Below are 26,615 nucleotides of genomic sequence, written 5' to 3'. Positions count from 1 at the left end.
GAGCATGTCTACAAAGGCAGAGCGGGTATCTGACTTAATAAGCATGTCATTACATTTTGCTTGCCTTAACTTCGAGCATATCCAGATCATTACAGAATAATAACCTTGTCTATGAGGGGAGCCAACACACTGACAGTGGAGCTGCAGTGGTGCGAGCGCTGTGTGGTTTCTCAGAGCCGTACCTCTTTACTGATGAAGGAGCTCAACAGGGTAACAATGGACCAGAAGAGAATGCCACAGCTCAGGATGACCTTTCTGTTGAAGCGGTCGCCCAGGTAACCAAAGATGGGAGCTGCCACCATGAAGCTACAGATGAAAACTGCGGAAAGAGAAGAGAAACAGAAAATGACGGTCACTGACTTCGATACACATTTACTGCATGAGCGGACTGCTGCTTTATATCACACTGCTTCAGCTCTGATTAAGTCGAGACCCGTCCAGATCAAGTGTCTGATAGAAGTCAGCCAGAGACACGCCTCTGTTACACGTCACCTCACGAGAATATCACATAGATACGATAACACGTGGGTAAATGTCAGAGATAACTTGCATTAAGCTAACGTAGCAGGTCGGAGAAACGCAGTTTGTGATGTAGTCAAATAACGTAGCCCTGAAAGAGAGAAAATGAGGATGACATGTGGCAAATGTTACGAGCTCAGACCGATTAAAAAGGCTGTGGAGAAAAGAAAGAATGACAGTGGGAACTAACCAGATGTAGGACAATTCACAGCAATATCTGACCCTTGAGAAGCTCGGTGGTTGTGCAGCCATAAATAATTCCTCCATCTTAATTTCTTACAAGGAAACTTTGTGCTCCAAAATGTGCTTCCCTAATTGCCCCACTGCTGACTGCACGACCGCTCAGCCCTTGCAGGCTCTTCGTCAGTATTTATGAGGCGGGCGAACCCAAACACAGCTGAATTTTTAAAGCTTTCAAACCGAGTTTGGTGTCTTTGCGAAGGAGAAAGGGCAGCGATGTTACTCTTGACAGCAGTGGGAGGAGATGGGGAGGCAGGCGGGAGTGTTTTGACACATCATCAGCATAAACGTTCAGAGGAGCTGAGAGAGGAAAGCGAGGAGGGGGGTGTTATATAAGATACAGGCATCGCTGTCCCACAGCTGCTGAGGCCAGCCAGCGGGATGAGGGACAGTAATCAGATTAAAGCATAACTGTAGTTTTGGACATGTGATATCGTAGTCTGATAAACGGGAGAAAAAAAGCAAAAGGATAAAAACCCTATTTTGAGGCAAAAGCTGTGGTTTTACATAATGATGCTGCAGGTATGTACATGCAACAACTGGGCAGGTAGCGAAGCTGCATCCTGATAGGTTCACCACATCTGACTGAAAACATATGAATATATGAAGTTCATATGTGAAATATGAATTTTTGGGATTAAAAGTAAGAGCAGTGTTATTGGTGTTACAGCTTAACACGCGTGTTATGTAAATGAAAAGTGCGTCATCACTTTATAGAAAATCTACATGTGAACATTCGTCGGAGATCCGGTGCGACTCTGCTGTTATTTTTGGGGAAGAACAATCTAACCTGAGACAGGGAAATGATCTAAAGTCTAATTCTAATTTAATTTCCACTAATATTAACGACGTTTTTACTGGAGCTGGGCGTGTTCCTAACGAGTGCCTCACATCTCCACCTCTCAGCGTCGCTACTCTCCCTCTTCTTGCCCGGGTTTCTTTCCCTCTCTGTCGCCTCCATCACCGACCACAGGCCTGCTGTGTCATGCTGAATGACTCTGATGACTCCTCCCTGCAGGTCCAGGTCTCTAAAAGAGCTCTGCCAGCTCACCCTGCACACACACACACACACACACACAAACGCACACACAAAACACACACACACACCCTCACACAAAACACACACACACACACGCATATGCACACACACACCCACACACACCAACACATGCACACACACACACACACACACACACACACACACACACACACAGGTTCTGCTGTGCATGCTGGAGATAAGTTGGGAGTAGGTCCATAATCAACCAGCAGCAGCTGCTCCTCGTGGGGACAGAGATCATTACTCTTGCTGTTACAAACACATCCTCACATCTTCAGCTGACTTAGTTCAGGTCATCAACCGGACCGCACAGCCTCTCTCTCTCCGCAGATCTTATTTTATGTAATTTGCTGATAAGCTGTGCTATTTTCCTCGGCTCATTTTCACCTTTTAGCAGTACCAGCACATGTGAGTTAAGTCGGGTAATAACAGTTTGCTCGCAGCCTTTTTGCTTTTAGAGTGAGACACATAAATCCTTTGTGCTGGTGCAAAAGTCTTTGATGTAACGTCAGCTTTGGTGTTAAAATGAAGAAGATGCTGTGGAGAAAAAACAGCCTCGGTGCCAAACTTGGCAAAAACAGAACAAATATGTGAAATACTGTTTTTAGTTTTGAGACGTGAAGGGCTGCGCCCAACCGAGCGAGTACGCCGCGCCTGCCAGGAACGCGCTTTCTCCTGAACCCGTTTGAACTCTGAAAGAAAATAATAAGATGATAAATAACAGTTACACTTCAGCTACAAATGGATTACTTTGTTTCTTGACACGAGGCGTAGGGGATGTTGTCAGGTTGTTTATTGTAAGAAAAACAAAGGTACACTCAGCCGCTTTCTGCATGTTCTCTTATTAAATTCAGTGAAGTCAGAGTCAGCACTGATAACCCTGCTGAAGATTCAGATCTGGAGATCTTGTTCTTGTTCTCTTTGACCTTATTTATCCATCAGATCTTCAAAGAGACTCACATATTAATAATGTAGCTTTGTTTACAATGACAGATGTCTCCTGATAAGGATCACGACAGTCTTTTCTTGTCAGTGTTACACAGTAGTTACAGGCTGGCATAAGAACACATGCTGACCCCTAAGACCAGGTTCACACTGATATCATGTGCAACCTTTGGTGCTGCAGGAAATTCCTTATCACTACAAAGATTGTCTATAAAAGAGTACGACAGTCGTGCTGCAGGCGCTCCCAAACAGGCCTAAATATGACGCGTCGCACAGAGCGCGGTTAAATGCTCAGACATTTACTGTGGTATCACAATGACATTATTGTTATCTATACGTGTTTGAAGCACTAAATCTCAGATGTGTTTGGCTTGATTAGTAAGAAGTGACAAGAAAACAAATGCTTTCAGTCTATTTCAAGAGCTTGTAGGACGGACAAACCAACACTAACAATAAGTCTCCACAGACAACAACGTCCCTCCCAGAACTCTGCAGCTCTTCAGGCAAACACGCAGAGATGTAACCTTAATAGGAAAAATGCAATTATTCATATCTTATATCTCATTTTGTGGTCAAGCACCTTAAATGGCCCCGTCGGGCATGATAACAGGAAAAGCCTGATTGACATAAAGTAAACTCTTGAATATGAAGCATATAAACCTCGCTGCCCACTCCTGACAAGCCCAGCATTCCTGAGCTGGACGCGCTTTGATTTAAAGTAGTGTAACATCGCAGCTCCACATGTTTGTGCGATCTCCATAACCACCTCCAAATACAAGACAAACTCACAGCAGGAAAGCCTAAGACTCCGACACACCATAGATGCTTCCACTGCAGCGGACCGCGCTCACAGGGCAGCTCTGCCTACAGAGACATGTCGCGTATAAGCAGTACAACCCGGCAGCACTCGCAGCACTGTTTACTGCACTTGTTGGACATATTGATGGTGATAATTACAGTGATGTCTGCTGGGGCGTAATTGTGATCATTGACAGTGAAGACATTACATCTATCTGTGAACCGAACACTGCAAAACAACGTAAACAAGTCCTATAGGATCAGCTGTGCCTCTGTCATTAGGCTTACGGGACATTTCCCCACTATTATCCTAATAAACACTTTATTTCTTCTTCGGCTGCGAGTCATTGTAAACGCCAGGCTGGCGACCTGAGTTTAGAAAACTACAACACAGTGAATTAACAGCGAGGGCTGTGAATAAATGTGTGTGATGGTGAGGATTCATAGCAGCCTCACCAAGCAGTGTGAAGCAGTGCGGCCTGGTCTGCAGGGACCGTGCTGAGAACTGTTTAAAACCTCTCTGAAGTCCATATATTAATTATTATTTTCCATTATCATTCACTTTTATATAAAAAAGAAAAGATGTAACCGGATACTTTTTCTCTAATGAGAGGAACGTTTCTGCAGACGAGCAACAAAACAACAAACCAAGCAAACCGAGCCCTGACTTCAGTTTGCCCCGTGCATCACACAGGAGTGCCAATCCTCCTCTGATGTTCTTCAAATAACACGCCGTGCGTATTTCTCACAGTCGCTCAAGCGAGGAAGTTACCATCGTCTTTCACTTTGAGAAGACAATGGCTGAGTGAGAAGTCTAAAAGTAGACACAATAGCAGCCACACTCGAGTCTGCGTTTCAGTCTAACATCGTCACAAAGACTCATTCATGTCATCATATTTAAAACTGTTTCACTGTAAACTGGAAAAGCTCTGCTTACATCATCATCAGGATATTATAGAGTAGGTTTCCTGGTGATTTGGAGCCAGTCTTTGTAGAAACGTACTCGTGTGAAGCCGTCTTGAGTTTTCTGGGTTTCAGAGGACAGGAATGGAAATTTACTGTCAAGCTGAGAGTAACAGAAACTGAAAACAATTGAGCAAGCTGCACCACGACCTCCTGCAACACACATTTTCCTGCTTCGCATGCCGCACAGAGGGAGACTCTAAACACCGGACATCCATCCATCGCTTTGATTGGCCAACAGAACAATACCTCCAGGGATGACTCACTCCCTACGATTCAATGCCACTGTGAATACTGCATCGGGGGAGACGCAGACACACATATGTGGAGTGTGTGTCTGTGATTGATATTCACTGAGCTGAAACGCTTCCCTGTGAAACACTAGATTCCCCTGAAGAGAGCACCTGTGAGGCTGCGCATCCGGCTGCGGGACACAAAATGCTCAGCAGCCTGTTTGATCCTTTTCCACAAAAACCCACTGAAGGTGCGTCTCCCACTGCAAAGAGATGATTAGCTTTTTTTAATTCTGAGGGTGATTGACAGCAGCTTTCACTGGAAAAAGTGGAGTTAAAGGAGCTGAAGGGGCCAAAAAGATAAAAACTGGGGGGTTTAACGCAGATGTACGCAGACAGCGTTCCTCGTTTCAAGCTCGCCCTGTAAGCCTTTAGCGCCGAGATTTGACTTTTCAAGTAAATGGGATTTGTCATGGATTGAATTGCTCTTGCTTGGAAATAAAAATCTTTTTTTAAATACAGATATCAAAGGGCCCGGAGTTTCTTTGTTCTGCTGAGCCTCAATGTGAAACTCTTTAAAAATGCACCTCAAGTAGAAGCTTCACAGGGAAAGGTGTCACATTTGGGCTCTTTACCCGAACAAAAAGAAACCAATAAGACGTCACATTACTAAAAGTTGTTACATTGTTTTGTTGGCAACTCTCTTAAGTCCAGATCGTATCCTCCAGTCTCGTCCACGTATCCTTTTCAGGGTCGCGGGGCGCTGGAGCCTATCCCAGCTGTCTTAGGGCGAGAGGCGGCGTACACCCCGAACAGGTCGCCAGCCTGTCGCAGGACTAACACATAGATTCACACTCACGGGCAATTTCCACTTAACCTATCCCCACTAACTGCATGTCATGACTGTGGGAGGAAGCCGGAGTGCCCGGAGAGAACCCACACAAACACGGGGAGAACACTCCACACAGAAAGACCCCGGCCTGATGGTGGGATTGAACCCGTCTTGCTGCGAGGCGACAGTGCTAACCACCGCGCTGCCAGATCAATAACTCTAAAACGTATCTACTCTTTTAGGGCTTATGAGCTGTTTCCCAGGCGTCAGCCCTGCAGCCGTGGAAGCTGACAGTAAGGACGCTCTAACTAATTGAGGCACACCAGTTTCAGGAATCTGAATGTCTGTCAGCTGCCAGAGACGGAATTAGAGGAACCGGAGAAGCACACCTGCAGGTCTGTACATGTCTTCAGGCTAGGTGTTGTCATTCAGCCACATTTAAAACTGCCATGTGTCACTGTGACCTGTTCACTGTGGAGGTGTGTGTGTGTAGGTGTCAGCGCTCAGTGCAGCTTCCATAAATACATCTCCCCTCTTCAGTTTGTGTTGACTCTCCTCCACCTTTGTGCCGCTGCCCTTTTCATTATTACAACACTTGCTGCAACCGGAGGTATTTGTATGAAGAGCAAACGATGCACGAGTAACGTCTGCTGTTAAAAATAGCTTCTCGCTCTTGCATGAGACCATACTATCTCTATTATCACGTTGGATTAAATCATCATTTCTTTTAATCCTGAGGAATGTCAGAAATGTCACCCTGGAGCTAATACAGGACAACAGTCCTTCTATTAATACTTACAGGATGCCCTCGCTGTGCATCACCACGCCATGACTCACCTCACTGATGACAAAAAAATGATTTAAATAATGCCACGATGATCCTTACCCTGAGACCTACCAGTTCAAACACTGTGTTGAAGGCACTGGTATTGATGTGGAAACAGGTAACCCAACCCTGCATACCACAGATGTCATCACACACAGAAAATGTCAGGCACTCCAAACACATCTAACCTTTCTCATAAATGGGAATCTAGTTCCTGTCGAGGTTTTCCTCTACAATCACTGACACATTCACAGACACGCCACAGATAGAGGCTAAATAAACGAGTCCGTCCACAATACTGGACGCCCACTGCTCTGTAACTGGCACCAGATGCAGTCGGACGCACAGCTTTCACCCCAAGATGAGCCTGGATGGGCCGGAGGTTTCTTCCTGTTAAAAGGAGTTTTTCCTCTGCTCACAGGGGCTCGTATGATTGTTGGGTTTTTGTCTGTATGTGTTATTGTTGGGTCTACCTTACAGTATAAAGCACCTTGAGGCGACTGAATATCTGACAACACGACCAACTACATCTGCAGCGAAACCACATTCTGCTTTAACTTGTTCTTAACACCGTCAATCTTTCACAATAAAAGCACCTGATTTCAAACTGTGCTTAGAAAGGTTTTGTACAATCACACAGTGACGTACAGACACGTAGCTGAAGGTCAGTTATGTGTGACGGGGCATTTCTGAGGAAAGAACATTCATCGTGTCCAGGAAGAAAGACTTTCAGTGTTGTTACATCTGGAAAATAGTACAAATGTAACAATTACAGTAACACTGAGATTAAAATGACATCACAGCTTTGCTGGTGAATCATGCTGACCAAAACTTATGAGCATGTATTTATTGAACAGATAGGAATGTGGTGTAAACTAAGCTTCAGTCACGTTGGTGTTTATTACACTGTGGCGTCACAGTGCTGTGTTTCTATCAGGTGTGCAGGAGTGGCAGCTTTGTTGTTCTTCCCCTAATGATTAATGGACCTGCCTGTGGAGGGTGTGACACATCACTTAGTAGGACACCAACGTGTGTGACTGAAACTCAGACACTCGCAAACATCATTTTGCTGCCTGCTGGATCCTCCTTCATGTGGAGCCCCAACATTTCTGCATGCCTTACATTTCTGATCGCCGCTAATTCTCCAAGAAATCCCTCGGCTCAGATTACCAGAGCTCTCTGATAAATACCACATGAAGCCTGGGAAATGTTCCTGTCAATCTGAGCAGCTCATACTGTACCCACAGAAGCTGCCATCAAGTGCAGCTGTGCTGTAACACCAACCAAAAACTCTTTCAGTCTTTTAACTGCAGCTAAGGGCTGGTAGGTTTTCACTGCTGCTGCATCAAGTCTTTCTTCTACCTGCTCAGTGTGCGAGCTGCAGCTGGTAAGAATCACACAGCTACAAATACCGGCCTGGCTGGCTGGCCCGAGTGCAGTGGAACATCATCTTTTACACATTACTGCGTATATCAGAAGCAAACACATATGGTGAGAATACAGGAAGGTGCTTCTTGAAATTTTTTAGGATAGAAAAAAAAGTATCCAGATGTGCTTGCTGTGATGCTGCAGACTTGTGCCCAGGCTGCAGCATTAAGGGAAACAAGGTGTTGGCACCGAGCTGACATCCAGCAGCTCAACGCTGCAGTTTGTCTTTCCTGCAGCAACTGTGAGAGCAGCTAATTTAATGACAAGTGTTTACGTTTGTTTCAAGCATGTCGCTGTTGGTTTGGGATTAATGGAATATCAAATATAATAAATTACACATAGTCTGCATTAAATAAATGAAAGCAGATGAAAGGAGCATGCAGCAGCCCCAGCTCTGACCTTCAGAGGCTGCGGTGTGGGGAGTGTGCATGTGTGTCTTAATTGATCTGTTTATGTCGCTTGGATGTGAAGGTGCAGCAATCTTGTCTTCATTTTCAGAGAAGCAGGAAAGAAAGGATATCAGCCGGAATCTCGTTGCCATAAAGGCCCAATCAGTCCTCGGATTATTCTTTTAAAAAGGTGCGTGCAGCTTTCTCACCACGCTCTCTCTGAGGGCGCAGCGTGAGCCGTGCTTGACACAAAGGGGCCATTAGACATTTACATGAAAAGAGGTTGTTTAGACCCCCTGAAATCCTGATTGGATTTGCAGTCACTCAGCAGCGCTATTGGTTCAGCCACAGGAAGACAGGAAGTGTAAGGGAAGGAGATCGGGAACAGGGTGCCAATCATCACCCAGCAGCTGCCCTCCTCTGAGACATGGCCTATAAAAACAGCCCGAGATGAAGACACACACACACACACACACACACACGCGCGCACGCACACGCACGCACACACACACGCACACACACGCGCGCACGCACACGCACGCACACACACGCACACACACGCACACACACGCACACGCACACACACACACACACACGCACACATCATCAGGTCGTAGTTCTATTCTCATCATAGCAGCAGAGGGCTGCTGAGCACCAATGCAGTGCCGTTATTGGCTTTGGGAATCAATAGCGGAGAAGATGAAACTGTGCTACTTAAAGGGAGGAGAGCGGCTCTCTCTACTCCCTCCTTCCCTTTATGTCTCCTAACTCCTATAAGGTGCCAGTGGGACCAACAACAAGACAACAACAGCTGTCAAAGTGCTGAGAGTGAGCGAGGAGGTACCAGGGGATACCAACGAGGGCAAAAGACAAAATAGAAGCAGCTGACACTGCCCAAAACAGCTGATCAAGCAGTGATAGCTCCGCTTTCCAGCACATGAAGGGAACTCTGCGCTCACACATTTCTGATTGACATTGGCAATCAACTTACACACTCGACCGCAGCTCAGGTCCGACCAAGGATTGGAGACAGCAGCGTATAAACACAAAAACTGTGTCGCTGTTTTCAGCATAGCGGTTACTATTGATGTGATTAAACTTTTCTTTGTGTAATTGTGTGTCGTATGTGCCTGATGTGTGATAGAGGAGCTCAGGCCATTAGTCCCACACAGCACCTGTGGCCTCATTCCTAACAACTCTCTGCAGGCAGGCTGACACCATGTAAAGACTGCAGGACTGTGTGTGTGCTGGTGTTGTGTTTCAGATGGGGTGGGCAGCCACACACAGGCCACAGACCGTCTGTGAGCTGTTTTGAGTGCCGGCTCCTTATTAAGCCGCCGCCCCCAGCGTGCACACAGCCTGACTGACCCCAATATCTCTGGTTCTACTAAAGATGATTATGATGCCAGGATCCATTATGAGACAAAATTCAACCCATTAAGTCTGTTTTTTCTGAATGGCCTCAAAGCACTGAACACAATAAGCACGGCATGTTAGCGAGAGGGAAGAGCGCTCTTCTTTCTCACTGCAGTTAACAAAAGCGTTTGAAACTCCCCCTCACCAAAGGTAATACCATCCAGGTGAACCCCCGCTCCCCTTACACTCTTCCATTAACCTCCCGTCCCTCCACACCCTTGGGAAGGGTCCTGTTCACAGATGTGTGTGAGGGTCACTCGCTGCTCGAGGGCCTGTCACATCCACGTCCCTGCGCCCTGACAGGCCCGCTGTGTTCAGGAGAGAACATCTCATCACGCTGATGGACGGGGGAGGAGCTTCAGGCTCAAACGGCATGCCTTTACGCTAGCATGACAGACACTTCATCCTGTTACGACGCGAGCCGAGACTTCAGCTCCTCAGGCTTGCGTGCACACTCACGTGCATGACAGAAATGAGCACATACCTCGTGTCACCTTATGTTATTTTGAAAGCACTAATGTTGCCAAAGGATACAGACGACCTCCCCTGCAGGCTTCATCGTGAGCACATGTCAATAAAGATGCAGGTAGACGACCGTTACAATGGCTTCCAGGCTCTTCCAGTGGAGACCCTCCTCATTTAACCTCTGATCCACAACCAGTTATTTTGTTCTATAAGCAGAACAAAATAACCGGACCGAAAGCACTCGGTTCACAAAAGGGCTTCGTGGGTTAGTCCTAGTAGAGCAGGGGTGTCGAACTGCAGGCCTCGAGGGCCGGTGCCCTGCAGGTTTTAGATCTCACCCTGGGTCAGCACACCTGAATCAAATGATTGGTTCATTACCAGCCTCTGGAGAACTTCAGGACACGTTGAGGAGGTCGTTTAGCCATTTAAATCAGCTGTGTTGGATCAAGGACACGTCTAAAACCTGCAGGACACCGGCCCTCGAGGCCTGCAGTTGGACACCCGTGTAGTAGAGGGTAGGGCGGGGTAAGAGTTAAGTTGTTGTAACACCATGAAACACAGCAGCAGGTTTAAAAGCCTCCTCTAGTGCTCAGCCTAGTGAAAAAGCAAAAAACCGTCTGGATATGGGGAATTTTTCCTTCCAGTAGTTCTTATTAAGAGCCAAAACAAAGAGTCGTTTCTCAAATTCAAAAAGTGATTCTGACTCAGTGGTATTGTGTGCCTTGGACCCTGCAGTGTGTGGTCGCTGTTATGTTTTGTAATGTTTGAGGGTGACCTGGCAGCACAGAGCGAGAGAAAGCCTGAGCATACACCCACTTCCTATAAAACACCTACACTGGCAGTTTGCATTCCCAGGTGCACCGAAGCCTGCAGGAAGGAGAGAGGACAGAGCAGGCCTGCAGGTGCTCACAGAGGTGGGAACTGTTCCCTCTGGAGGAGGCTGGTGGTGGGGGACGCTGGAAGGGACAAACCATAAAACACACACAGGCACACTGACACTCGTTTCAGACGTGCTCTCCTTTCCATCTGAACACGATAATCAGAAAAACTTTATTTGTATAGTAAAGTCACCTTCATGTCTGAAAAGTAACCGGGGATCTTAAACCACTGACTCCATGAGGTTGTGTGGAAGATGGATGTCATGAACCTGTGATGTCAAAATGCAACCCCACTGCAGACGGATGGAGCTAGTGATGTGTATCTGCTGAGGTAAAGATCCTCCCTTCTAGCATCCCGATTATGTCGTATCCTCCAAGCCTCTTCTTCACACCTAGGCTCCTTGTCTGCACGCAGACACCCGCCATTCCCCAGGTCCGTGTCAGAAACAGGTTCCTTGGGGATCAAGGGCCGAGCGGAGTCAGAACCATGATCGACCGTACAAAGCAAACACGCAGAAGCCTCGCCGTGCACCCGACTGGGTTCCTCTCAAAGACTGAAGACGGTGCAGTGGGCAAATCAGTTGTGCATGCGACTAGAAGACTTGCATACTCTGTTTATTTAAGTGTGTGTGAGTTTGTGCCAGTGTGGCTGTGTGCATAATCCACACAGTGAGCCAATACAAGCAGAGTTAAGAGTCAAAGCCCTTCACAGTTTCCTGTTTCTTGTTAAGCGTTCATACAAACATGCAGTTTTTCAAATCCTGCTGATGAAAAAATGTCCCGTTCTTCCCCTCGTATGTTTCTAAGGCTTCCTGATTCTGACAGTAATAAATATGTAGAGAAAAATACCCAAACAATAAACATCGAGACACAAACGATCAAATACATAATGTGGAGAAACTTGCTGACAGAAAATAAAAACAAGGCTCAGTTTGGGTTGAAATGAGATCGTAAAGTGATGTGCTGAGCTTAAAAAAGCTCTAAAAGAGTCACACAGATTTCTTTTTCCTTCGAGATATTTTTGTCCTTCACGTACCGCGAGCCTAAAAACACTGGGCTGTTTTCTACCGCCCCTCACACTCAGTCCTGTCTGCTTGAGCTCAAAGGCACTTTGTTAGTCTGTTGGTGTCTGAATGGGTCTGAGAGCACACAGAGACAAGACGGGGTCCTGTCCTCCAATAAGAGGGCTTTGCAAAGTATCTCTCTGTAAAAGGTGAATTCAGTGAGTCTCTGTGTGGAGCAGGAAGCCCTGCCCTGAGCAGGAGTCACACTCTGTGGGTGCTCTCAGGGGAGAAGCCTGCCTGGCTCCTGACTGTATTCCCTTTTTTATTGGCCTGCTGCTTTGCTGCTGCCACAGCTTGTCATACAGTGCTGCTGTGGAAAAATGTAAACAGCTTCAGTAACTTTGAACCATCACAAACTCCAGGAGGTGTGCCCTACTGATATTCTATTTCCTTGGATTGTCTTGCCCACACAGATGATGCACAGAGACGCAGAGGAACAAAACCATTAGTGGGTTGATTATGTAAATTACCTCCATAATACGCAGCTTTACCTTCTGTAAATGTGCTGTCAATAATCCGGTTTGCTACTCATGTGTGAGAAGAGAAAAGGGAGGCTGACACTGCCGCTGTCAGAGGCTGAGCTCGAGTGACAGATTGGAGTAAGAGCCTCTGCCTTTGGTTGGACCATTCGTTTTAAATAAGATCAGAGTTACACAGTAATCACAGTCGCCGCAGAGAGAGAGAACTCTTTTCACGCGTGTAATTATGAGATTAAAGGATGCTTACCTGTTTGCAGCAAGCCGATTCTGCTGTCTGACACGTCGTAATTCCGCTGAATGTCGAGCACAACACCTGCAAAAGAAAAACATGAATGTGGTTTGGAGGTACAATAAGAGCCCTAATCACAGGTCCTGAAACGCTGAGCTCCGACTTACAGACAAGTTCATTCTGGATTTACGAAAGCCTTTTGTGGCTTGGACAGGATGCTTAGATCGTAGTTAGAGGTCGTCATTCACCTCGCTTCCTCGAAGAGCAACAGAATGAGACTGATAACGCTCGTTTGGCTGCCACACAGTGCTAACCTTCGGCTCAAACACTGTCCCACAGGGTGCTATATATGAGCAATATCTGGTGTTAAATAACACAATCGCTTGCAAACACACAAACACACTCTCCAGCGTTAACTTGTCACTGGCTCGTACAGCGCACAGCTCCGACACAATGACTGCAGCTGATTCTGGTTTTGCCACACGATGCAAACGTGAGTCGCTGTGCGTACGGCAATAGCACAAATGATTCTGCTCGTCCTGAGGACGCCAGCTTTAAAGTCGTCATTTCTAACCGAGAATAAAAGAACATCTCTGCAGTCCAGACGAAACGTGATGTGCTTGGTGGTGCTGGCTGACTCTGTGAGGCTGGCGGGCCGGTCCTGGGGATTGCAACACGGCTCATGAAAATGCAACAGCAGCATGACTCACATTTTAAGAAGCTGGCTCCCTCTGATCTGTGTGCTGCCCGCGTGTGAGCCCAGTATCACCTAGCAGAGCCTGACCTCTGTACGGGCTTTTGTAACGCTCAGAAACGGCCGCTTTATAATATCCAGCCGCCTCTCGCTTCACTCTGGAGGATAATGAGTACGATCGAGCCAAGCAGGCAAAAACAGCACATGCACGTAGCTGATTCTGTGGCTATCCTCTGCGCCGCCACTGACTCTGTTTGTCAACAAAGAAAGAGCGCAGGTTGCAAAGGTGGTGCGACGCAGGGGCAGGGGCAGGTGGACCGTGACTGCAAGCAAACATCAGATTCCTCTCAGCTGAGTCAAACCACCTGCGTGCATTCTCACACTGCAGGAAGCATTCCTGTTAGCACACACACACACACACACACGCACACACACACACACACACACACACACACACACACACACACAACACACACACACAACACACACACACACAGAAAGCACACACCAGCACACACACACACACACAACACACACACACACACAACAACACACACACACACACACAACACACACACACCACACACAACACAGCACACACACACACACACACAAAACCAACAAAAGACACAACACACACACACACACACAACACACACACACAGACACACACACACACAGTACACACAGCACAACACACACACACACACACACACACACACACTACACACACACACACACACACACACAGACACACACACACACACAGACACACTCTCACACACACAGACACACACACAGCTTTTTAAATTCTTTCTCTTTCATGATCACCTGACTTCAAGCTGCTGATATGCTGCTTATCACCTGGTTTCAGTGAAACCAACAGTTGAGACAAATTCTCCTTATTCCCCAGATTCAAACTAAAATAAAAGCAGAAACAAAAACACTGTGCTGTCTTACATGCCCTCAGCAGATGGGTCAAATCTGCCCCCTGCCAAGCCTGTCAAACAGCGACAAAATTGTTCAACAGTGTACTGTACAACTGCAGCTGCACTGTAATTAGCCCCAAAGATGTGCACACACACACACTCACACACACACACTCACACATATACACAAAGCCTGCTGGGAGGGGGATTCCTACAGCAGATGGTGGAGCGTCCCTCCTGGACAGAGACTGCGATAGTCAGAGCCACACCCGTCTACACTTACCACACAATTGCCACACAATTAATGAAGGTAGAGTTAGCTAAAAGCTATTTCAGATTAACAGAGCTGAGAACGTGTCATAAAGTCGAGCTCCGCATTCAAAACGTATGAAAAGCCTGAGAAGTTCATTTGATACACTCAGCATCCTGCATTCAGATACAAGGTGGAAGTCAGATTAAAGCAAGAGTGTGAGATTCAAGTGCAATGAGCTGTGTAATGAACTGCTAAGCTGTGAGGGATTACAGACAGCCGGGAGCTCTGTGTTTGTGCAGCGGGTATCTCCTCTCTTCCACGGAGCCAATCAAACTCTGTCCTTTTCTGCACTCCCGAAACATTTCATCTTTATCGGTCTTAGTATTTCTTACTCAACCGTGAGTCTTTGCTGTGCGAGCTCTGCTTGTGCAGACTAAAGCACGAGGCACTCGGGGATGGGGCTGATGCTGAGGAATTACAACCCTCGCCCGAGCTGGCAGCACCCAGTTTAGTTGCCATGGCAATGCTGTACGGCGGCTCAACGAGATAAAGGTCAAGATACCTCAAAGGAACTTGGCTTCCAGTGTCCAACCTACTTTTTCTTTTTCTTGCAAAACTGATCCTCGTTGCATCTTCATCCTTATGTAACGACGTATTTCTTATGACATCGCTGCTGCCGTTGCCAGTGTCTTGCAGATGAACCCCTACAGAGGCGCTGATCGCCGTCTGAAGACTGAAGGAGAAACATCCGAGGAATGTGGGCATTCCAGGCGTCCATCTTCATTTAAGGTAACAGCACTTACGCAGCAATGCACATTCACGGCTACCAGGCAAGACACTCCCTTCCTTCTATACTGCACACTCCTTTAAGTGTGCTTTGTTCAGCTTTAAACGAAAACAGAAAGTGTATCAAACAGAAAGCAGAAAGTCCGACCTGTTTCATGGTACATAATAATCCAGAACCACATTTATGAGTCTGTTTTTGACGCTGAACTGTATTTGGCTGCACGGCGCAGTTAAAGCTGACACAGAGTCGGCTACAGTGTGCGGCTGACACTCATAAAGTCTGCCTTTATGGACACTTTTTTCAGCTCGAGAAGAAATGACTCAAATTGGTAGAACGTTAACGTTCCACAAATGGGGCATTCAAAGCCATGAATGGTGAATGATCGCTCCGATGTGAAAAGAAGTTTTCTTCCAGTCTTTTTAAGGACACCAGAAGATCGTTAGCGTACAGGAAGGACCAGAATTTCTACGCCGAGGAAAATAAGCATCACAAATCATCACGAATCCAAGAGAACATATTGATAATGCATCAGTTTGTTTTTTAAAGCGGAGGCGAGCCCGCAGCGCCAATAACGAGTGTTTAAATGAGTATACGGCATGTTGTTTTTGCAAAGCCAGCCAGCTCTTGTGCAGTGACGCAGACTGCCAGCACCTCTCCGCTGGGACCACCACACACTCACAAATACACCTTAAGTGAAGCACACACCCACACCGACACACACCACACCCAGCACAGCCATACACAAATTTACTTCATCCCCTACAGAGAGTTGTAGATCTGCAGCCCTCCTGCTTCTATTTATGGTCGAGAAACTAGGCCGAGAGTCCAATTTAACAGCAGAGAGGGAAACTCAGAGTTATAAGGAGCAGAGAAAGATGGCGGCTACATCAGATCAGTCAGGACTGGGTTGGTTGGTAAAGCATATGTTTCCTTTGTTTATTATAAATGTGTGTGTTCCCCTTTCCCCTGGTTTCACTGTGAGTAAGCCTGAGTGAGAAGGAGCCAGTGGATGGAAGACTGTGGCCGGCGTGTGAACCGCTCTGCTGATGTGGCCCATCCTTCTACTGCGTTCCTGCAAAGAGGGTGATTCCTTTTCATGTGTCACCCCCCCCCATCAGTATAAATAGTCTGGGAAGGAGAACAGCGACGAGTGAGGACAAAATGTCTCTTTTCTGGCTCCTCTTGTAACCAAATGTTGGATTTGAGCGTGTGAGACAGAGAGACTCAGAAGAAACAGCCTGGGAGACAGCAGCAGAGCGCAGAGGTAGGCCAAGATGCAGAGCGGCTCAGACTGCTGCAGAGGAGAAAGCTGACCACAAATATGCCCGACTGTGGCCGGCGGGCTCCTGACCGACTGCTCTCCTCCCTCGCCATGTGGCCGCACTGGGCGGGGGAGCAGTTTTTCCATTCCACTTCCTTTGCCTGCCACACAGAAAGGAAACGTGATGCAGATGTCTGGGAAACCGTCTATAGAGTTGCACGGGAAGCTTCAGAGGATTCCCCAATAAAATCGACAGAGAGTGTGCGAGTGCACGCTACACGCTCGCGCTTCCCGCGGCAGCAAGTCGAGCGCGAAATGTAAACCAAAGTCACATGTGCTGCACGCTGTGCGAGAAAGTCGGATTTTGATGAGCAGTGTCTGTATGGAGCAGTGTTTACACCACCAATGTGATGGCAGTGAAATTTACATCCTGCTGCTCATTTCTATTCCACTGATTACTGGTTGTGGCAGTGCACCAGCAAAGATCCAATACAGAACACAGCTACATGTACACTAAATGCAATTAATGCACACTGTGCATAATGAAATGGCTCTGTGGATGCAGTGTGTTCACAAAGACAGCGTACGCAGCCTAATCGTTCACTGAGACAAAGAAGGAAACGTCAAAGAGTGTCGACGTTTCCTCCCACGCTAGCAGCTGATCGTCATGAAATGATTCTACACTTTATCTTTTCATAAGTGAAGGAGATAACGCAGCTGATGCTACCATTGTACACTGTAAGAGCTGCCATAATTCACATCATTTTCCCCCTCACAGCACGATAACCTCTGAATCCTTGTCATACACGCATGACGAAAATCAAACATATAATTTTTTAATGATGAATGTTTGCACAAAGATGAACAGACCTCCTTCCACTGTCACATCCGAGACAGCTTTCACTCTGTGCCAGCCAAACTGGGGCCAAACTGGGGGAAATCAAATTAAACTCCTGCAGGCTCGCCAGCTTTACCACTTTGATTAATAAAGATTTTTTTTCCTCCTAATTTTCCGTCACTAATCAAAAGCTTGAATTCAGCTGAAGGGTTGCAGTGCATTAGTCCCAGCCGGTACGTGCTAAATATTTGATGGCAGTGGAGAGGACGCACAGCGAAGCATCAGGGAAGCAGGATAAACGTATAGCTCATCAATAATACATCCAGAGGCCAGACCACTTGTTTGTATGAGATGATGCATTTGTTGTATTGGGAAGAGATGCAGTGAAGCGAAGCAAAGGTATTTGAGATTAAATGAGACTGTAAGACTGCCGGGGGACCTCCATGAGCTGCACCAGCGCTCTCTCAGGAATACTGGGCAGCAGCTGAGCCTTGAACAGGGGATCTATGTGGATATTTGAGGAGCAACGCTGGCCTGAGATCATTAATAGAGCCCAGACTGTGTTGGATTTGACAGCAAAAGCAGTGAGATGCACAGGAAACATCTCGAGGCTGAATTTATAGAGAACCCCACGAAGGTCCTGAGTATACCAGTACTTCAAGCAAGATGTGGGTCTGCAAGCAGCTTTGCAACCCTCCATCTTCCCTTAATCATGGTCCTGAGTTCATGTTTGGGTCTGATGTCCTTGCCTCCAACTTTCCATGTGTCTACACAGCTGTCTTCAATATTCGCACACAGAAGTGGAACAAGCATCTTTTGACTTTAGAACAGCTGCTCGCACAGTGACGTTAGGCAGCAAATCCATTATTTATACAATAATGCCAGCAGGTTTACATTTTACAACATGTATTTAGAAGCAGGAAAAGCATGCTCATAATCACCAAGCAGCGCTACATACCGCATGTCAGGCTGCTGACATCATATCGACAAAGCTTTGCCATTCCTTCAACAGCTAAAGAAGTGAATCCCAAACAGCACACGCCCCTTTTACCTGCTGGGTTTATTCTGTTATGCAAATGTGTGGTTATGTGAATGCACTTTATGAAACAGTAGCAAAACACCCAAAGGTGCATTGTTCTTTTAGCATTAGCCTGCACATCTGTGAGCCTCAGCGTGTGCATAAGCACATGTGTCCTGTCAGTAACCCCACTGCTTTACATAACAGTGAGGAGTTTGGATTAAAATCGTTGTGCAGTGTTTTTAATGAGATTTCATTTTTACTCTGCGGCCTTCTCTTCTGGTCTCTGTCTGTCTTTGTTGCAGAGGCTTACTTCATGACGTCCTTTTACACAAAGCGTTTTTAATTACTGGAACGTGAAACACAACCTCTAAAATTATCCTGATATCAATACTTAAAGAACAGAAGAAGAGAGTCATTTGAGTCATCTGCTTATTCTGACTTTCCCTTTGTTTAACCCCAGAGTGAGCGCTGGCGCATAACAATCAGATGACTGTGGGCTGGCTGCTTTTATTTCTTAAGCAGTGGGTCCACTCCAAAGTGACCTACAGCTAGAGGAGAAGAAAACTGGCTAAATTTTGTATTTCAGCTCCATTTAGCATCAGATCAGCGCAGCGTGGCTATCTTCTCTCAGTGATCACAGCGCTCAGCTTCACAAAATGGAGAATTAAGGGCCAGCCCGGCACAGCTGATCCCATATGTGTGACACTCAAAGCACCATTTGGGATTTAATTCAGAAACAAAAAGGCTGTCATGATTTTTTAGCAGGCTGGTAAAAATCTGTAATAAATCAATCAATTTAAAGTGAGTGGTGATTTAACAAAAGATCACATTTGTGTTGAAAATGAGTACGCTGCCCTGAAAGTGAGAGGAATAAATCCAAAGTACAGACTCTTAGTTCAGTAGAAACCTCTTATCAGCAGTAATGACGACTAAATGGATCTCAGGTTTCTCGCTCAGATGCATCATATCTACGACATGCAGTTTAGTTTCACGGCCGCTCAGCTGAGGTTCAGTAAAGCTTCCTGTTTCCTGATGAAACAGGAAGCTTCGGAGTTTCTGCCCAACATCAGTCAGATAACTGCTCCATTTGGGCTAAAGCTAACAGGTGTGCCACTCTCGCCCACTTCAATGAGAATGTGCTTTACGGTAACGTGCTGCACTCTCAGTGATGCTACAGTGCCTCCGGCTGAATTCCCAACATCTCATTAACTCCCAGAGGGAAAACCAATCAGACACATAACAGCCTTTTTACTGCGACTCGGTCGAGGCGACCTCTCTGCCTCTCTGCACCCACCACTCCAAACCAATCCTACCAGTGTCACACAGCAACTCATCAACTCGTCCCAGTTTAGCTGAGAACGTGGCATCCATCGTTCATCATGTCCTCTGCTGTTTCACACCCTGACAGAAACCCAAACATGTCTTTGAATCTTGCTTGCTGGTTTCCAGTGGACTGTATTTTGACAATATTCATGTCAGTAAATTAAGAATATGACAAAGCTGAACTTTCTGCCTAATTTGTCAAACACAAGGTGAGTCTGAATTCTTCTCTGCGTGGGAAAACACCTCAAGGAACCCGTTCCTTTCAAACTACATCCACATACCAGGCCTGTTTCGTTAAAGAACAGCCCACATACCTACCGCACAGCAGCCTCGGGCCATGCACAGTTACCTGTCAATAAACTATACTAAGAAATATGCACGTAAAGCTTTGCAGTGCAGCTACTTTCATTAACAAGCTCCTGCGACAGCCTTTTAAAAACTAAACCTTCTTGTTTAAAAGAAAGCTCCACTGCATTTATGTCACAACGACCTGCTCTTAGCAAGACAGAAATACACGAATTCAACATTTTTAAGAGGTGTAATGTATTTATAAGTGGACCGCTAAACATTTACCCAGAGAACAAAAGGATGCTGTCGTACTCCAACCAGGCCAGCGAGCTGTAACCAACCACTCCAGAGTCAAACATCTAAACCTGTCATTGTCTCGTCACCCAGTGTCCTCAGAAGCTTTCAGAGCCGATTAGGAAACAACGTGACGATGGCCCGATGTTCACGTTAATATCTGCATGTGCGCGTATGTTTTGTTGTCTTGGAGCTCGAAACTCAAAGGAACTTGATCCTAATGTAGAAAAGAAACACTCGGCGCTGTTAGCGAGCCCACCTCTGACCCCGGGAATCAACGGAAACATCTCAAACTTTGACAGAGGTGAGCACCCTTATTCCAGAACAGTTCCCCCCATAAACGCAGTAATGAAAAATCTGCTGCAATCTCATCCAGCCCTGACACATGACACATATCCACAAAACAAAAACCATGTGAGGCAACACACACACACACGACGTGCTAAAAACTGCATAATGCTTTTACCATTTACAGTCTCATGTTCATGAAAGAAGCCTTTTTTAAATGTGCTGCTAAATAAACAGTCAAAATCGTAGCAGCTGTGGGAGCTTCCAGGAGCTACGAGCTAATATTACTGTAGGTCTGCTTTCACAGCGAGCAGGTCAATATTAGACTCCAGTCGTCTGAACAGCAACGTGCTAATGTGTGAGAGAAAATCCAACTTCGGCGTGTCACGGCGCAGTTTCATCACTTCTAACAGATTCCTTTTGTTCTGTTGATCAATGCCCATCATCTGTGAGCGTCATTTTCCAGTGACACCAAACGGACTGCGATGACTTCTATTTCCATTCCTTCACTGCATGTTTCGCCGGCCTCAGCCAAAGCACCGATCCCAGGGGAACAGTTGAATATGACCTTCACAACACAAACACTTTGCTTGGTTTGTGCTGCTGTGTTTCTCTCCCTTCGTGCTGTTATTTCTGGAGGGAAGGGAAACGTGAAGCTAGCGGTGAAAAGGTCGGTTATCTGACGAACTTTCAAAAAAACATTGGTTCTGTGTGTTTTTTTGTATTTTTATGTATTAAACATTTGAATTTCAGCAGCTCGACCGTAAGCCTGCTATTCCCGAGACGGGGAATGCACGGGGTGAGGAAAGCAATTCATACAGGGACGAACTGTTTTCTGACAGCATCTCAAATAAGTACGCAACCCATCTCATATCTTTCCTCCCTCCTTCCTGTAATCCATCCATCTGCGCACGAAGACAAATTTCAGCATTTCATCAGGTAAACACTCCTATCTCCTCAGATAATGACACAGGAAAGGAGGGGCACAATCTAAACTTTGAGGTTCAGTGCTGGGAAACAGTGCAACACAAACTGGGAGAAAGCTCACATTTCTGCTCATGGTGTCTTATTTTTTTCTTTCCCTCCTAAAAAACCCTGAACGTAGCAGATGATGTGTTTATCTCAGGGCTGTAATCGTAAAGCAAACCCTTTACACCAAAGAAACCACCTCCTCTTGGTCCCTGTGTCCACAAACACAAGGGGGAGGTCAGCAATCATCAGGCTACAGCTTGGATTTACATGTCAGAGGTTACATGAAGACTTCAGCAAGCACTGTTGGCTTTCACCAGTGGACTCATCAAACTACTGTAAGTTTAAAGATAAGTCGAGATAAAAATGAACTGTATGTAAAATCGTCCCCCAGATTGTTGATCCTATTAAAAACATTGTACGCGTTGAACTCGTGGCAGCAGAGTTAGTCTAGACCGTCATTAATAAACGTTTCTCAAATTAGCGATCAGCAATTGTTTTCCAGTTCTGACGTTAAGCGGCACCTTTATTAGAAAAATTACAATCTCAGCAAGTCTAAGTCACACCGAAGTTAAAGATTGGTCAGTTTCCGTCTTTGTGACACTCGCAGTCAATCGGACACAAGGGTTCCTCCGGTCAGTGATTACATTGGTCTGCAGTCGTACCAACTAAACTAAGCCCGTTATAAGAGCTGCGACAGCTTGACCCCACACCATTTCCTGCACCCTGTTCTCCCCACCTTCTTCCCACTTTGCTCTCTTCTTTCTGCTTTTCACTGTATAATAAAGGCCAAAAGGCAGAAAAACAAAAATTAAACATGCTACAACCACTATAGTTATTGCAGACAAAATGTGAAAGTGGAATAAAACTGCATTCATTTTCACAGCCATCGTGCACGATACATGTGGTTGCAAGAACATTTCCAGTGATATAAACGTATGGGAAAAGGACCCTGGGACTTAACCAGAGTAAACACTTTGCTGATGAGTTTATGGTTCACAGTCATTTTAGGTCAGACTGAATAAACATTCAGACCATTTCTGTAAATTTTGCTGATTCTAAATTTCATAAAAGAGAATTATTCAGGATATATTCACTGGCTCTCACTTGGATGTTTTCCTGTCCATTGATGGTGAAAACTCTCAAGGCTTCGAAATGTAACTTTACAAACAAATGGGTGACACCACAGCAGCTACATGTGCTTTACATTACATTACAAAAAGAGGCACAATGGAATATTGAAGCTAGCTAGCTGCGGCTTATCTATGGTGATGAAGCTACTAGTTTGTTAGCCAAGCTTTGTGTTGAAATACATCATTAACTTAGTGTATATTATATTTTTTAATTAGGTGCACTTTCTGTGCTGCTGTAAAAATCATTGGTGCAAATACAGGTTAAAAAAATATCAGTTTAGAAATCCTGTTAGTAAAATGTGTAAAGATATGCTAATTAGCCCTCTGCACACATTGCTACCGCTAATTAGCTATATGAAGCTATTAATGCTCTCTAGCATGCTAGGCTGGTAAGAGCTATAACATTCAGGTAGCAAGTAACTTGTTAATAAACTGAAAACTGGTTAATTTAGTTTTTGTTTAATTTACTACTTTTATTTGTCTATTAGTTATACAGCCGTCCTGTTAGTGCTCTAGCATGGAGGAAAAAAACCTCCAGTTGTTTCTAGAGCGCCAACATTCACCGTCCCTTTCACCATATGCAGTATCGTTTCCTCATGCCACCTCCCTCACAATTTCTAAACCCTGGTTCTGCTACATAGGCAACACTGCATAAAAATATCCTCTCCAGAATGCAACATCTATAATGACCTCATAGCTGCGATGACAGATGCAGGGTGTCGAGTCGGGCTAATGCCAAAATAACAGCTTTATGGAGAGGAGGTGTGAAAGAGTTACCCAAAAGAGACCATGAAATGGTGGGTTCAGGGGGTCACGGGGTGGAAGTTTGTCTACTTGATGGTAAAATCTGGAATAGCCACATGAAAGGGCCTCCACAGGCCGAGGAGGAAGTTCTGTCTAATTCCATCGGTTACTATTACAGACGTCGGCTAAATCGGAGCCTAAAGAACACACAGACTGTTTTCTCACAGCACAGGGAATGGCACGCTAGGATATAGACGCAAAAAAAAAGATTAGTGGGATATCTGTGGGAAACCAGTCTGGAAAAGTCCACTCGGTATAGGAAGTCATGTAGCTGTTAAAGACGCCTACTTGAACATCTGTAGAACAGTATCAATATTTTGCTGTCAACAGTGAAATAAACTATGTCCAGATTTTGTGGTGGAGTTTGACTTACAGTCAAAAATGTGCAGAAATGACGAAGCCTCGTTTCAAAGAGATTCGAATTGTTACAGTGCAGCTCTGTCTAATTCGAAACAGCTCAAGATCAGATGGAAAAAGCGTGGCGAGAAAGATGCGGCAACCCTATAAAGTAAATTACTAGAGGCCGTTCCATCGCTTTAATGCCTCTGCTATTGTTGGGCGACCTTTAATGCGATGCTATAAAACAACAGAGGGTGAAAATAGGGAGATGAGTGCAGGGTGCAGGGTGAGACAACCGACAGCTAAACTGAGACGCGGCTCACAAACTGCACAGTGAGGCGATGCTTCCTTATCCTGACATTTTCTGCTGCAGCGCTTCATGCTGCTGAGAACATCTGCTGTGTCATGTTTCTACTACAGCCTTAAAAAGACGTCACAGCGACAATGCGCACGGTTGCATCATTATCTACTTTGATATTAAGAATATTAATTTCTTCTCACATCTCTCTAACACAGACACCTACACTGTGTTCACTTCCCTTCTTTTCCAGACTCTGTAAAACTGGAAGTGGAGCTCTTTCTTGCGTTTTCAGCAGAAAGAGCAGTTTAGGTCGTTGAAAATAGAAACATTCTTCCTGTCGCTGCTTAAAGTGAAGTGGTGAATGCAGAGTGCTGCCTCGGGCCCGTGTGGACGGTGTTAATAAGGAGGGCTGGACAAAGCTAACAGGAATTAATCTGCCTGGCCAGTCAGACTGGATAGATCGCTCCGTCTTTTTTACTGTCTAACAAAGAGACGGCCTTAAGAGGATTATTACCAAAGGGTCATCTGTGTCTAAATGCAAAATGCCAAAGGTTTCCGGGCACAGATCTCGCACTTGTCCAATGGGATGCAACCCTGATTTGAAGTCTTGAAATGACAGCTTGACTTGAATCTTAATCTGTGGCTCTGCGACACTTCTGTCCTGCACAGATTAGGTTGTGGTCTTTACCGTGCAAACTGTGCCTTTGCGTGCACACGAGGGGCTTGCTACAGATAACACAAATCAGAGCTTAAATAATTAGCAAGCAAATAACTTAAAGTGCTGCATGTCTGCCTCACATATCCTCATATTCTTAGTAAAAAAACCCCTCCTAATCCCGTCTTTATGATAAGCTGTCGAGGAGCTCGGACTGTCTGCTGAGGGACTACACAGGGACCAACACCAGGATTTAAGGTTTCAAAGCCACCTCAAATTAAATTCAATTAAATAGAGTAGCTGTGTAAATCTCAAAGCTCTCATGTGCTCTAAAAAACAAATGGAATATAAGTGGCTGGGGGTTAGATGACTGCCTCCAAAGGCCAGACTACCAGTGACCCAGCCAGAGCCTCGTAACTCATCCAGCTGCACCGGCCTCCACTCCAATCTTGTATCGTCGGGACTCGTTTTCCTCCACAGTGGTATTCTGAGATGCTGTGAGAAGTGAGGGCTCAGCCTCCTCAGGACACCACTGAATGTCCCAGTCACTCCCAGTTTCTTCCCGGTCTGCATCACAGCCAGTCGTGGAAACAACAGCAGGCTTGTGAGGCAGCGCATGGGGTCGGGTCTGAACCATCGGCCTGAAAGCCCGACTCGCTGCACAGAGCCTGAGGCTGTCATTCACACCATTCTTCTGTTCAGCACCCACTGAAACGTAATCGTGCTCTCCTCGGGGTCTGTTTGCACTTGGATCTTGGCCCGTAAGTGTGTCTGACAAAAACCAGATCTCTGTACGTTTGCCTATTCCACAATACAGAAATGTGGAAATTGGAGAAATCTGAACTGTTAGCAGCGCTTTGATGATCCTTAGCCAAACGCACCACATTACAATGCTGAAAATGTTGAAAAAGCATTTCAAGAGCACTTAAAAGGATGGAAAAGCTGAAGGGTTCGTGGATAGGTTGCTTACATTACAGAACATTTAGTGTAAAATCAGTCGCAGCACAGAAATCTGTCATTTAAGTCAGACAGTATGACACTTCTCCAGTTACTCCAGCCCCACACTGAGATCTTTCGACGCGCAGCAGCTCGAGTCTCATATAATTGCTTTGTTCTCAAGCTGTTCCTCCTCACAAAGCGGTGGCATTAAACATTCAAGTCTTGTGTAAAACATATTGGCACTAAATCTATCAAACCCAGAACCTCGTGTAAAAGAACAGACACGCTGACGTCTCTCTGCGTCTGTGGTTCTTACAATCATCTTGGATAAGTCAAACCCAGAGTTTATGTGTGTGTGTGGTTCGATCTCGTACACGAGTGATTAACAGAAAGCGTCTCTGACACTGCTGCTGTGCCGCCTGCAATTTTCCCATCATTGTTGCACATCAGAATAGCGCCCGGTGTCTCGAACGGTCACCCTGTGTGTCTGTGACAATGCTTTAGTGATCCACACAAACGCACGCTACAGCAGTGTTGGTACAAAGACCTTTTGATGATGGTCGGGGGGACGGCATCGCTCTGGCTCAGTGCTGCCTGCACGCCGCTGCCTCTGCAGCGAGCAGCCCCTCCCTCTACAACTCTCTGCTCTCATTCAGCTCCTCTTGAAATGGTGGAGAGAATCGTTTCTAAAGTGTGTGTGTGTGTGTGTGTGTGTGTGTGTGTGTGTGTGTGTGTGTG

The 26,615-nt window shown here is 45.9% G+C and overlaps 1 protein-coding gene across 3 annotated transcripts in view; it reads right to left on the bottom strand.

Annotated features, from left to right (window-relative positions):
• The window catches only part of spns2 (spinster homolog 2 (Drosophila)), a 58,156-nt gene that overhangs the window by 28,713 nt on the left and 2,828 nt on the right, over nucleotides 1-26,615 (bottom strand). For 2 of the 3 annotated variants that reach the window (XM_042218861.1, XM_042218860.1), the window contains exons 2-3: nucleotides 12,780-12,845; nucleotides 183-319 (exon numbers count right to left, since the gene is read on the bottom strand). In XM_042218861.1, the coding sequence (XP_042074795.1) occupies nucleotides 183-319; nucleotides 12,780-12,845 (203 nt within the window). Of the gene's footprint in view, nucleotides 1-182; nucleotides 320-4,496; nucleotides 8,717-12,779; nucleotides 12,846-26,615 lie in introns of those variants that run through there. The other variant, XM_042218862.1, reaches the window with a different exon arrangement.

This window comes from Haplochromis burtoni, unplaced genomic scaffold, assembly GCF_018398535.1.
Source record: "Haplochromis burtoni strain Fernald_Lab_line unplaced genomic scaffold, NCSU_Asbu1 Contig_24, whole genome shotgun sequence".
In the NCBI taxonomy this organism is placed as follows: domain Eukaryota; kingdom Metazoa; phylum Chordata; class Actinopteri; order Cichliformes; family Cichlidae; genus Haplochromis; species Haplochromis burtoni.
This window is presented reverse-complemented; position numbering and strand designations above follow the sequence as displayed.